General features: G+C 37.7%; 1 protein-coding gene across 1 annotated transcript in view; it reads right to left on the reverse strand.

Annotated features, from left to right (window-relative positions):
- Positions 1-302: 302 nt before the first annotated feature.
- ANKRD45 (ankyrin repeat domain 45) overlaps positions 303-14,505 on the reverse strand; it is a 33,518-nt gene continuing 19,315 nt past the window's right edge. The window contains exons 4-6 of the mRNA XM_010984537.3: positions 11,636-11,730; positions 9,444-9,582; positions 303-4,078 (exon numbers count right to left, since the gene is read on the reverse strand). Of these exons, the coding sequence (XP_010982839.3) occupies positions 4,047-4,078; positions 9,444-9,582; positions 11,636-11,730 (266 nt within the window). The 3' untranslated portion in view covers positions 303-4,046. The remainder of the gene's footprint in view (positions 4,079-9,443; positions 9,583-11,635; positions 11,731-14,505) is intronic.

A 14,505-nucleotide genomic window follows, 5' to 3' on the forward strand; every position in this document is an offset into this window, starting at 1 on the left:
TTACCACCACCACATAACGATGGCCCCTTTTCTCCAGCTTCTAACAACATTTTCCTCTCTTTCCTATCAATCCCCACTCAGAGCCTCCTAGACGCCTCAAAGATTCTGCTCATAATCCATTTAAGACCCTGCGGGCTTTCACTAACACTCTCCTCTGGCCCCTTCCAGCTTCTGCCCACCACCCAGTCCCCAAAAGGCAATGCCACATATGTTAGGGTTTATTACATCAATTTCTCACTTCAAGGTTCCAAAATTTGTATGCTATACATTGCTACATAACAAACAGACACAAAACTTGGCAGTTTAAAACAACAAGAGTCATTTATTTGGCTGAAATCTACAATTCTGGAAGGACTCAACAGAGGCGTGTCTCTGCCCCGCACAGCATCAGCTGTGGGTGGCTTGGCTGAAGGGTCCGCTTCCAAGAGACTCACATCACTGACAACCGCGGGCTGGGGCCCAGCCAGGCAGGGCGAGGATCTGAGGCCTCAGTTCCCATCCACAGGGGTCTCTCCACAGGCTGGTTTCCAAGAGCGAGCATCTCAAGAGCACTAGGTGGAAACTATCACTTTTATCTCTTATGATCTATGGAAATCACATAGCATTACTTCCACAGTAGTCACAGGCCTGCCCAGGTTCCAGAGGAGAGAACAGAGAGCCACCTCTCTATGTGAGGAATGTCATGACCCTACTGTGAGAAGAGCATTTGGGATGGGAGACGTGGCCATCTTGGAAAACACAATCTGTCACATGTTAGACTAAACACTGGGCGGACTGTCAGCCGTTTGCAACTCGGGGCATCGTGTTAACCTAGATGGCAGTCTGCCGGCCTTGGCTTAGTCTAGGGCAGTAGTTCCCAAAGGCTGGACTTTAGGTCAGCTGTGATTCATGACAGAAGCTCCATCATATATGGCAAAATGAAAAACACAGAAGTCTATAATAAAACTTAATTATTCAACTTAAAGGGTAGAGCCTTATACTGAGCTCATATCTTCCCTTCTTTTCTGGTATTAAATTGTCTTTTATTTCATTAAATGATGGTGGTAGCAGATATTAGTTGTTTTCTTAATGGTGTCATAACAATCTCCTCCCTTTATTTTTTTACATTCTTCCAATCCATGAAATACAAAAACCTAAGGAACCACTGTCTAGAAGTTATCATAACACTTAATGTAGTCTTTGCTTGACTACCTCTCAAATGATGTGATTTAATTGACTAGTATGCACACTGAAGTAATATTTACTCCACGAATTACTCAGAAAAAGTCATGCAGCTACCTGTATAACAGCTCAACTCAAAGCATAAGGGCATTTAACACTCCTGTGACTACACCTACAATTCAATGCAACAGTAGGTCACAAGATCTCTCAAAACATACTAAAGTAATAGATCTGTAGATACGCATGTATATTCAGACCCTCACATCAATGAAATCTTTGAAGTGAGATCTAGGAATTCCTTGGTAATCACCAGGTTCACATGCCTATAACGTAATACCGCATTCAAGATGAAGGTTAGAAAACAGAAGATTAGAGAAGAAACTAGATACACAATCAGAATCCTGGATGTGCGTGTGGCTTGTCTTCGGGAGGAGCAGGAGTGGAAATGGGGCACCGGCACAAGCAAAATATGGAGATAAGAATTCAGGAGTTGTTTTTATGAAGATGAACAAGCTCCACAAATGAATGAAAACTAGTGAATTCTATTAATATGGTTGAACCAAAAAAGAATTCACTCAACTATTATTTGCTTACTTAACTATGTTATAGGCTCTTTAGGTATGAAGGAAAACAGGACAAAGCCCCTACCCTCAAAAAGCTCATAGTGCACATGGGGAGGCAAACACGTGAACGACCAACTAGAATACAGATAACCCTACGGGTGCCCCAAAGGAGGAGGGACTAAGTTCTTCCTGACACTGGGGACAGAGGTCACGGGGCGCAGAATTACAGATTGCTTCACCAAGGGTCAGGACTGACTTTTTAATCAGCTTCATTGAGTTACAACTGACATATAAAATTAGATGACAGGATTGACTCCTGAAAAGTTCCCATAGCTGGAGGCAAGATGAAAAGGAGCAGCTGGTGTCTTAGACCATTCAGGTTGCTGTAACAAAAACACCATAAACCAAGTACTCTACAAACAACAGACATCTATTTCTTACAGTTCTGGAGGCTGGGAAGTCCCTGATCATAGCGCCGGTGGATTCACTGTCTGGTGAGCGTCTGCCTCCTAGATGGCTGTCTTTTTGCTGTGCCCTCCTATGGTGGGAGGAGCAAGGGGACTATCTAGGGCCCCTTTTCTCAGGGCCTAATCCCATTCCTGAGAGCGCAGCCCTCATGACCTAATCATCTGCAAAGGCTCCACCTCCTATTACACTCACACTGGGCATTAGGCTTCAAAATACGAATTTGGGGGTGTGGGGTGGGGGTGGGGTGACACAAACATATTCATAGCAGCTGATGGAAAGAGTTAGAAAAATAGCTTGTAAGAAAGTCAAGGAACCATGATGACATAAAAGTACCAATACGAGTTTCAAGAAGGCAGCATTAGCAAATATACCAAAAGCTGCACAAAGTTTAAGAAAAAAAAGACTTAACCATGAATAACAGGGAGAGAGGTTTATTTTCTACTTGGAATCTCCAGAAGTGCCTTCGTCTTACCTAGGAATCTCTGAAGTGAGATTCAGAACTCCTTCCCTAATTAATCACCAGGACCACATGCCTGGAAAGCAATGTCACCTTCAAGATCAAGGCTCAGAAAATGCAGAATTACAGTAGAAACAACAAAAACAGCACCTGGCCTTGTCCCTAATTATTGCAGCACTTAAAGACAGTGGACTTCTCACAACATACAACATTAAGAGAATGGAGCAAATGCAGGTCTCTTCCTCTGCACTGCTCCACAGACACCCACTGGATTTACCAGAGAGGGGAGTGACGGTTATTGCTCTGTTCTTCTGCTTCAGGAAACTGAAACTGAATTGCTAATAGATTAGAAAAAAAAAAAAGATCTCAAAACTTTAAACTTTGTGAGACAAGTTCAGAACAGTGCTACCTCAAAACCATGGTTGAGAAAACGTCAACTGACAAGGAATGACTGAATCGCTCATGTCTTTTCCTTCCCCTCTAGAATGAAAAACTAGCTTTCAGGGTGGGACAAAGAAGAGAAGCGTTTTCTTTCTATAAAACTTTCTCAGAAAGTCACAGAGTAGTAGAAGGTTCAGGGAATCTCTAGAGAAACTAGATAAAAAGGACATTCCAAATCACCAATGTGAAACCAACAATGATATTGAAAATCCAGGAGCTATAAAGCAGAAGGAAAAATGACATAGAGCCAGTCATAATAACTACACAAGCAAACCTAGAGCATGGGGGAAATCTAAACATAAAACTACGTGGATATGTGTTTATTAATTTAAAGACAGAAGAAGGTTAAAGATTAAAAAAAAAAGATTTACTAAGAGACTATATCCCATTTTAAAAGTGAATTTTAATTGGACATAGGGATTAACAGTTGTATAAGCAGAAGACCTGACCAAACCACTCTCAATATTTCCCTGCTCCAGGGTGTCAGCCCATAGCGTTCCTTTTGAGAGAAGGAGAACAAATTTTTCTTCTGGAAATAGTCAATATGTCTTTTTTTTTTTTAAATAGAATTCCTCAGGTGAATAGAAATTTCCTTCCTCAATTACACAGAAAATTGTTAGATTCCCTAAGTGGCTCTTAGAGCATCCACATGGTCTTTGTGAGTGATTCAGACCCAAGTGCTCTCTGGAAGGAGCACTGGAACTGACCTGAAACTGATTTGTGAGAGCAGAGGCAAGGCCAGAGAGTCTAGACATAAGCATGCTGAATGCAGTAAAACAAAACAAGGGTGATTTAATTTCATATTTAAAACACTTTTATAAAACCCCACATCTGTTTTATTAACTTTTGTCGGCATGAATAGGTTTGCCTTTAAAAATAATAGAAGAAAAATGTGGTCTTTTATAAAATATATGTTCAGTAGAAGGTATGATCTTGACTTCTTTTCTGACCATGGCTTAGAATATAGATTTGGCACTTCTCCCTTGACCTGAAAGGAAGCAGATTTTTAAATTACATTTAATCAGCTTGCAATAGAAAACAAAAAAGAAGCTAGTATTTAATACAATGGACATGAAATAAATAAGTATGTCCCAGCCTGAACAGGCATTAATGAAAACTTGGTGTTGGTATGTCAATTCAAGTATTCTCCTCTAATCTTTTTTTTTTTTAAATATTTAAAGCTGTGAGATCACACTCCTCATATAATCAGTATTATTGTTCCTAATTCTGCCATTGAATAGGGTAACTTTGAATAAACTGCTTAACCTGACTGATGTGTCTGCACTTTCTTCGTTGTAAAATGAGGGGGTCATCTCAGAGGTTCCATCCAGATCTAACACTTCTATAACGTGAAGGTACAAGACACTGGGTGCTTAGAGGCGAAAGAGGGGATTTGAGGAGAGAAGTATATCTTCCTCAGAGGTGAGAAGGGAAGGAGGGAGGGTTGCTGGGCCAGGCTAACAGCAGTGGTGGCACAGGGGGAGAAGGCGACAATTAAAACTGTATAACCAACAATTTAGGTTTTAACCATCTCATTCCTGAACTATACTGGTCTCACGCCCTCTGGTCTCTTTTCCCTCCAATTCATTTTGCAAGGAAAGTCAAATTACCCTCCACTACTTAATACCTCTTCTCTCCTACCCCAAACAAAGCCTTTAATGGCAACTCACTGCCCTGAAAATGAAGTCCAAACTTCTAAGCTTACAATTCAGTACTTTCAATGAAATGATCACAAGCTGACTTTCCAACCTTATTTTCTACTGTTTCTGAACTCAAACTCAACTATAAGTAGCCAGATGGATATTGACCACTTCCCTATTCCCATATTTCAACTTTTCATCATCATATTGTGCTTTCATTCCAGAATTCTCTTCATATTCCATCCTGGTTACCTATCCTTTCTGGCAATTCCTCTTTCTTCATGATACTTTGTCTTCACACTTAGGCTTTCCTGAACAGACACAGCATTTAGTTTATCTTTTCAAGTATGCATATTTACTCACAAACTGGGTGGTGGACTCCTTAAAGACAAGGACAGTGCAAAGGCACCTGTATTCCTTCAGGGGACCTTGGAGAGTGCTATGTGCATGCTCATGAGATGTTGGGTACAGATGGCAAAGGCTATCCTGTCGTACTACCTAGAGTAGATTAAGTGTTTTAACCTTTAAAAAAAAAAAACCCACAGCTCCTTTTGATAAACATAAAAATCTTAGGTACCAGACATCCACATTCAAAAGAATGAAGTTGGACCCCTACCTCACCACCATATACAAAAATAAACTTGAAATGGATCATTAAATGTAAGAGCTAAAACTATAAAACTCTAACAACAACAACAACAACAACAACAACAACAACAACAACAACAACAACAACAAAAAACAGAAGACAGGACTAAATGGCTTTTCAGGAGAATTCTACCAAAAATATAAAGAAGAGCTAAAACCTATCCTTCTCAAACTATTGCAAAAAATTAAAGATGAGGGGACACCCAAATTCATTTTATGAGGCCATCATTATCCTGATACAAAAACCAGAGAAAGACATTGCAAAAAAAGAACATTACAGGCTAATATCTCTTGATGACTCTAGATGCAAAAATCTTCAACAAAATACTAGCAAACCAATTCAAAAATACATTAAAAGGATCATATAGCATGATCAAGTGGTATTTATTCCCAGTGTGTGAGGATGGTTCAACATATGCATATTAGTCAATGTGATGCACATTAACAAAAAGAAGGGTAAAAACCCGATGATCATCTCAAAAGGCACAGAAAAAGCATATGACAAAATTCAACATCAATTCATGATAAAAAGTTCTCATCAAAGTTGGCATAGAGGAACACATCTTAACATAATAAAGACCATTTATAACTAACCCACAGTTAACATCATATTCAACAGTGAAAAGCTGAAAACTTTCCCTCTAAAGTCAAAAACAGGACAAGGATGTCCACTCTTAACACTTCTATTTGCCATAGTATTGGAAGTCTTAGCCACAGAAATCAGACAAGTAGAAGAAATAAATGTTATCCAAATTGGAAAGGAGGAAATAAAACTGTCACTATTTTGCAGATAACAGGATACTATACACAGAAAATCCTAAAGTCTCCACCAAAAAACTATTCAAACTAATAAATGAATTCAGTAAAGCTGCAGGATACAAGATTAATATACAAAAATCTGTTAATTTTCTATACATTAATAAAGATCTATCAGAAAGGGGAAGTAAGAAAACAATCCCATTTAAAATCCTATTTAAAATCACAACAAAAAGAATAAAATACCTAGGAATAAATGTAACCAAGATGGTGAAAGACCTATAGTCTGAAAAATATAAAACATTAATGAAGGAAGCTGAAGATGATACAATGAACTGGATTAGAAGAATTAACATCGTTAAAATGTCCTTACTACCCAAAATAATCTACAGATTTAATGCAATCCCTATCAAAATACCAATGGCATTTTTCACAGAACTAAAACAAACCATACTAAAATTTATATGGGACCACAAAAGACCCCAAATTGCCAAAGCAATCTTGAGAGAAAAGAGCAAAGCTGGCGGTATCACACTCTCTGACTTCAGACTATATTACAAAGCTACAGTAATCAAAACAGCATGGTACTGGCACAAAAACAGACATAGGTCGATGGAACAGAATAAGAGAGCCCAGAGATAAACCCATGCACTTATGGCCAATCAGTCTATAACAAAGGAGGCAAGAATATACAATGGAGAAAAGACAGTCTCTTCAATAAGTGGTGCTGGAAAAACTGAACAGCTACATGTAAAAAAATAAAATTAGAGTGATTCCTCATACCATATACAAAAATATACTCAAAATGGGCTAAAGACCTAAATGAAAGACCTGAAACCATGAAACTCCTAGAAGAGCGCATAGGAAGAACACTCTTTGACATAAATCATAGCAATATTTTTTTAAAGGCAAAAGAAACAAAAGGAAAAATAAACAAATTGTACCTAATTAAACTTAAAAGCCTTTGCACAGCAAAGGAAACCATTGACAAAACAAAAAGACAACCTACGGGATGAGAGAAAATACTTGCAAATGACACAACTGACAAGGGATTAATATCCAAAACAGCTCATACAACTCAATATCAAAAAAAGAAAAACAACTCAATTAAAAGACAAGCAGAAGATCTGAACAGACATTTTTCTAAAGAAGACATACAGATGGCCAATAGGCACATGAAAAGATGCTCAACATTTCTAATCATCAGGGAAATGCAAATCAAAACCACAATTAATAATCACCCCATACCTGTCAGAATGGTTATCATCAAACTGTCTACAAATAACAAATGTTGGCAAGGATGCAGAGAAAAGGGAACCCAAGTATACTGGTGGTAGGAATGTAAATCGGCACAGCCACTGTAGAAAACAGTATGGAGGCTCCTCAGAAAACTAAAAATAGAACTACCTTATGATCCAGCAATTCTACACCTGAGTATATATCTAAAGAAAATGAAAACACTAATTTGGAAAGATACAAGCACCCCAACATTCGAAGCAGCATTATTTACAATAGCCAAGATACAGAAGCAACCCAAGTGTCCCTCAACAGATGAATGGATAAAGAATATGTGGTACATATATACAATGGACTATTATTCAACCATTAAAAGAATGAAATTCTGCCATTTGTAACAATGTGGATGGATCTAAAGGGTATCATGCTTAGTGAAATAAGTCAGACAAAGACAAACACTCTATGTTATCACTTACATGTGGAATCTAAAACATTTTTAAAAAGAATGAATATAACAAAACAGAAATAGACTCACAGATACAGAGAATAAAACAGTGGTTACCAGTGGAATAGCGAAGGGGGAGGGGCAAGATAGTGGCAGGGGATTAAGGGACATAAACTACTATGGATAAAATAAGTAAGCAACAAGGATGTATTATACAACACAGGGAAATACAGTCATTATTTTGTAATAACTTTAAATTCTATTAAAATATTGAATTATTATGCTGTATACCTTCTGAAACTAATATAATATTTTAAATCAACTATACTTCATTAAAAAAAAGAAACAAGAAGACAACTCAACTTAAAAATGGGCAAAGGATTCAAACAGACATTTCTCCAAAGAAAGTATGCAAATGGCCAGTAAGCACATGAAAAAATGTTTAACATGATCAGTAATTAAAGAAACACAAATCAAAACTGCATTAAGGTACTTCATTCCCACTCGAATGGCTAAAGTAAAAAATTTTAAGACAATAACAAATGTTGATAACGATGTGGAGAAACTGGGATTCTCATATATATTGCTTATGGGAATGGAAAATTGGAAACAGTTTGGTGGTGCCTCAAAAGGTTAGAAATAGAGGTACCATATGATTCAGGAATTCCATTCCTAAAAATATACCCAAGAGAAAACATGAAGCCACACAAAAATTTGTACACAAAATTTCACAGCAGCATCATTTATAATAGTCAAAAGAACAGAAACTCAAATGTCCATCAACTAATGAATGGATAAATTTGAATCCATACAATGGACTATTATTCAGCAATAAAAAGGAACAGTGACACATATTACAACATGAATGAACCTGAAGAACATTATGCAAAGTGAAAGAAGCAAAAGGTGATAGACTGTGATTCTACCTATGAAATGATCGCAACAGGCAATCCATAGAGATAAAAAATAAATTAGTGGTTGCCAGGGGCTTGTGGGAGGGAGAAATGGCAAGTGACTGCTAATAGATAAGGTGTTTCTTTTTGGGGTGTTAAGATGTTCTAACATTAGAGAGTGGTGATTATTATACAACTCTGAGAATATACTGAATACCACTGAATTGTATATTTTTTAAATGGTGAATTTTATGGTATGAGAATTCTATCTCAATAAAGTTGACATTTTTTAAATCTTCGGTATGCCTGCTACCAAAATTCTGATAGTACACCCTCCCCACTGACAGGACAGTACTCCCACAACAGGTTTTTCAAGCTATAGAGTTATAATACTGAAAATATCTTTTCAAAATCTGCCACTCTATTTCCTTGGAGGACATGCCTTTGTAGTTGAAAATCATTGGTCAAAACCATAGTAAATTAAATAAAATTAAATGATTAATGATGGTAATAAGATTAGTATTAGACATTCTCTATAGAAATAACTCAGTCGTTATTTTTAGTTATTAAAAGTATTGAAATGATTAATGAAACTGAGTTATATAGATTAGTGCTTGTAATAAGGTTAACGACTACTTAATGAAGACTATTGAAGTCAGAGTATCTTGGACATAACAACAATGAACCTAATTTTCATCTTTTCTGACACTCGAACCATTTTTATCCAAAACTTACGTGGTGTAGCCATTTTTGTGAAGATAGGAGTCACAATATCCTCCAGTTGCTGTTTCTGCTCAAAAACCTCCTTAATGGAAGCTTCCAGGTGGGTTTCCAACCACTCATTTTTCACACGGCATGCATTGAGGACAGTATTCTAGAGACAGAAGCAAAGAGTTTACTTTCCACTTATTTATTAAAACATAAAATTCTACAGTCTCTCTAACCCAGCACTGTGCAACAGAGCTTTCTGTGATGATGGAAAAGTTCTGTATCTGCATTACCCAACAGTCACCATTAGAGATACACAGCTAGGGAGCACTAGAAAAGTGGCTAGTGTAACTGAGGAACTGAATTTTAAATTTTATTTAATTCTACTTTAAACAGCCACACATGGCTGGGGGCTACAATCCTGGACAGCAGCTCTAGCATCAGCGGAATGTGAGGATAAGGAAACTTCTCATCTAGAGTCATGAAGCCGTCCTTCCCCATTTCTCTACCCTACTCTCTAATTCTTTACTTTCAATGAGCCCTGGGGATAAAGAAAACGTCCAGCAAGGTTGGAAAAGAATAGATGGATGGTATGCACTGCATGCAACCCAGAGACAGTGCTGATGTTTTATTCCTTCTCAGGTGGTTCACAGGAGGAGGAAATGCACGAAATGCAAGGAGAGCTCCAGCTCACTGAAAACCTCTCAGTGTGCACTGCCAATCCACCCTCTGCATGTGCACAGCAAACTGCTGCTATCTGACTGCTGGTGTTTATTATTCTATGGTTTGTAACAATAAAGGGACATGAATAAATTTATTGTATGTCCTGTCAATATTAATAAATAAGCAGTAGTATATGCAGAAGAATGTAGAACCAAGTGGATTTGGAAAGATATTCGTAACATATTCTTAAAAAGGAAAAAAGCAAATTAAAGAAAAATTTGTGTAGTGTGATCCCACTTGTATTAGAACAAAATCTTTTACAAAGCCGTATGTGTGCATACATATGTTTATATAAGTGAAGGGAACAGTATGATGAGATTAACGCAAAATTGTTATTAGAATCACAGGGTGATAAGACTGGAAAGGGAAAAGAGAAAATATTAAGTTTGCTTTAGATGTTTCACTTTTATTCTAATCACTACTAAATGGACATCAGATTTTCTAGTTCAAATAACCAAATATTTAAAAATTGAAATTAAAAAAGGATGTTATATTAATTAGTTTGACAAAGCACTGTTTGTGCCAGAATGTTTTGCAGATCTAATAGCTGTGATAGCTATTCTAATAGAATTTTGCCTATATTTTGTTTGTTTCATAAGAGATTTTGTAAAGTGTTTTACAAACAATTGTACCTTATCATGTTCTCAGACATGATGATGTCTGTACACTTTAGCAATAGCTAATTCTTTCTCATCAGAATTATAAGTCACAGAAAATTCACAGAATATCCTACACAGAAATGCAGGAAGTAATTCAAAACCAATACAATTTCTGACACCTTGAGCATATCTTTTTTTTCAAATTAATAAACTAATTCACATGTACTTAGTATACAGTAAATGTGGCAAGCTGGCTTTACAATTAGCCATCTATACATCTGTGTATCTTTTTTCACCATCTGTAAAATTTGATACATTATAAAACATGTAACATGTATATACATAATTCTAAAGTATATGATGCAGATCTAAGTTTTGAAGCAAAATAATGAAATGAGTATCAGTGGATCCCAAGAACACTGCTAGTGGTATTAACGCTGCTTCTGTGCCCTTCCCTAGTTCATCCCCCTGCCCGCCTCCAAGAGATAATCACGATCTGTGCTTATTCCTCTGCTTTTCTTTTAAAATACTCTTACCACATATTCAGGCATCCCTAAACAATATAGCTTAGTTTTGCTTGGTTTTGAGCTTTATAAAAGTCTATGTATTCTTTGATGCTTTTTTTTTCCCACTTAACACTACATTTCTAAGATTCATTTGTGTTGTTGGGTGTAATATTGAGTACATCTCTTAGTCACTCTGCAGTATCATTCCATTTAATTTTTATTGGTTTCTTATCAGCAGTTTACCAAGAAAGGAAAAAAGGAAGGAAGGTGGGGAGAGAGAAGAGAGCAGTGAGGACCACCACCTACCTCTAGTGCATTAGTGTAGAAATTACAGGTAACAAGGCAAAAACCTCAAAAGACTTCAGAACAAACTATAATCACAATGCAGTACCTTGTCTTCCTTAAAGAGCTTCCCTGGTCCCTTTTCTGTGTCTGTAACAGTTGCAGAGACCTTTGCAATATATTTTTTCAACTCCAGCCTTGCCTCTGAAAGAACGAGACAGTAAAATGCACAGTATTAAGACAAAGACCAAAAAAACATGTTCAGCGGTTTGTAATGCACTGTGATATGTCCAGAGCTTTATAAAGACCGTGTAGGAGATTTGTTGCAGTTGTTTCCCTTGGGGGATTCCAAGAAAGGTTAACACTCAACTAGCACAGCATTCATCGTGTTCCTAGAACTATGCTAAACTTCTTGAAGGACAAATAAATATAAAATGTGATACCTGATCCCAAAGAAACCATATTCTTTAAAACATGTACTCAGGAGAAAGGAACAAAAACACTTCCAATAGAAAAACTGTCACTTGGTTTATCCTTCTTAATTCTTCCAAAAAAAAAAAAAATTCAAAATAGCTTCCCTCTTTTAAAAAAAAGTGTTTAAAATAATTCCATTCTCTATAGCACCCATCTCAAAATTTGCAAGACCTGTTTAAATAAAATTACAACACTTTGAGAGAAATAAAAGACTCATACAAATAGAAAGATTTACTATATTCCTAGACAGGAAAACTGAATATAGTAATGGTAGATTAGCCTCAAATTAATTTAATGATTGATGTATTTGTTTCCCGTGGCTGTTATAATAAATTGCCACAAATTTGGTGTCTTAAAACAACCCAAGTTTATCCTATTACAATTCTAGAGGCCAAAAGTCTAAAATCAGTTTTGCTGAGTTAAAGACAAAATGTTGACAGGGATAACTCCTTCTGGGGGCTCTAAGGGGAAAATCTATTTTCTTGCCATTTTCAACCTCTAGCACCAGCCTGTACTCCTTGGCTGATGGCTCCTTATTCCATTTTCAAAGTACATCACTCCAATCTCTACTTCCATCATCAGATCAACTTCTCTTCTTCTGTGTCAAATCTCTTCCTGCCTCTCACTTATAATGACATTGGTCATCACATTTAGGTCCCACCTGGGTAATCCAGGGTAATCTCCCCATCTCAAGATTCTTAATTTAAGGATCTACAAAATTCCATATGAGGTAAGAATTAGGACCCAGATATCTTGGTAGACATTATTCAGCCTGCCACAGTCTGCCCTCTGGCCTCCCCAGATTCACATCTATCCCATATACAAATGCTTACCCCATGCCAGCGTCCAAAAGTCTCAACCCATTACAATATTAAGTCCTGTCAAATGCTCATCTAAAATATCATCAGCTCAGAAGTCCCAGATCTCAACATCTAAATCATCTAAACTAAGTATGGGTGAGACTCTGGTATGATCTATTCGTCCTGGGGTAAAAGCCCTCTCCACCTGCAGACCTATGAAACCAGAGAATAAGTTCTTTGCTCCCAAAATACAGTCAGATACTGCCATTCAGAAATTGAGAAAATGGAAGGAGAAAAGGAGTCACCACGGTCCCAAGCAATCCTGAAATTCCACAGGGCAAATCTGATTAGGTGTTAAGGTCAGGGAATAATCCTCTGTGGTATAAGGCTCCATCCCTGGGCCTGCAGCTCCAGCCTGAGTCATCCTCTTTTCATGAAAGATAGCAAGTTTTTGCAGCTGAATCGTTCTGTCCGTCTATTTCCTGCCTGTAGAGTTTTAGGAGTCCAGCAGCCTTTTCTCTCTTTTTTCGTCTCTCTGTCCCTTTGTGCCCAAACTGGCAATGTTTCTACTGGTGTAAATTCTCAAAAGACCTTGTGAGTCCAAGGTCAAGGCACCAACATGGTTGCAATCTAGTGAGAGCCAGCGCCTTCTCACTGTGTCCTCACATTGTGGATGGGGCAAGGGAACCCTGTGGGGACTCTTTTATCAGAACACTGACCCCATTCATGAGGGCTCCACCTTCATGCCCTAGGCATCTTCCAAACACCATCACATTGAGCATCAGGATTTCAACGTATGAATTTGGCAGGAACACAAATACTGAGACCATGGCAATATTTGAACCCCTCTAATCTCAGTTTCTCTATCTATAAAATGGAAATACAGTACAGTCCTTATAGGGTTGCTGTAAGAATTAAACAAAATGTAGTATAATACATGCAAGTATCTTGGGGAGGAGGGTACAGCTCGTGGTAGAGCGTGTGCTTAGCATGCACAAGGTCCTGAGTTCAATCCCCAGTACCTCCATTAAATAAATAAATACATACATATATACATACATAAATGCAAATATCCTGACAAGGTGCTTGGCACACAGTAAAACACGCAGTAAGTTTATTATTATGTCACTCCTCTCCTCAAAACTCTATAAATGACTCCCTATTGACTACTGAATAAAACACAAAGCCCGCCAAGATCTATCCAGCTGCAAACTATCTTTCCAGCTTCGTCCCTTCCAGCACTCTTCCGGGGAGCCCATCCATTATTTACTTCCTGTTCCTTCTGCCCGTAGACGTCAACAGGGCTCGCTCCTCCAGTTCCTCAGGCCCCTGCTCCAGCGTCACCTTATCAGAGAGGCCTTTCCTGATTGTCTTCTATAAAATCACACACACTCATTCACTTGCTGGCAACTTCATAACCCCCTTACCACTCTATTTTTCTCCAGCGCTCCATAGATATATAGGGTTGGATAGATTCTATTTTCTGTGTCTCCCTACTTGAAAGTAGACTTCATGAACATAAAGATGGTTTCGTGCCTAGCTGTGAAGGTATTCTGAGCTCCTACAACAGGATTTAGCACACAGGAGGTATTCAATAAGTATCTGTGGTATAAATGTTTATACAAAATTTCTTTGCTTTTTATGTTCCCTCAACCTAAGATGCCCTCTGTGTTACCACCCACCAAATTTCTACTCATTCTTCAAA

The sequence above is a fragment of the Camelus dromedarius genome, chromosome 23 (genome assembly GCF_036321535.1).
Source record: "Camelus dromedarius isolate mCamDro1 chromosome 23, mCamDro1.pat, whole genome shotgun sequence".
Lineage (NCBI taxonomy): Eukaryota > Metazoa > Chordata > Mammalia > Artiodactyla > Camelidae > Camelus > Camelus dromedarius.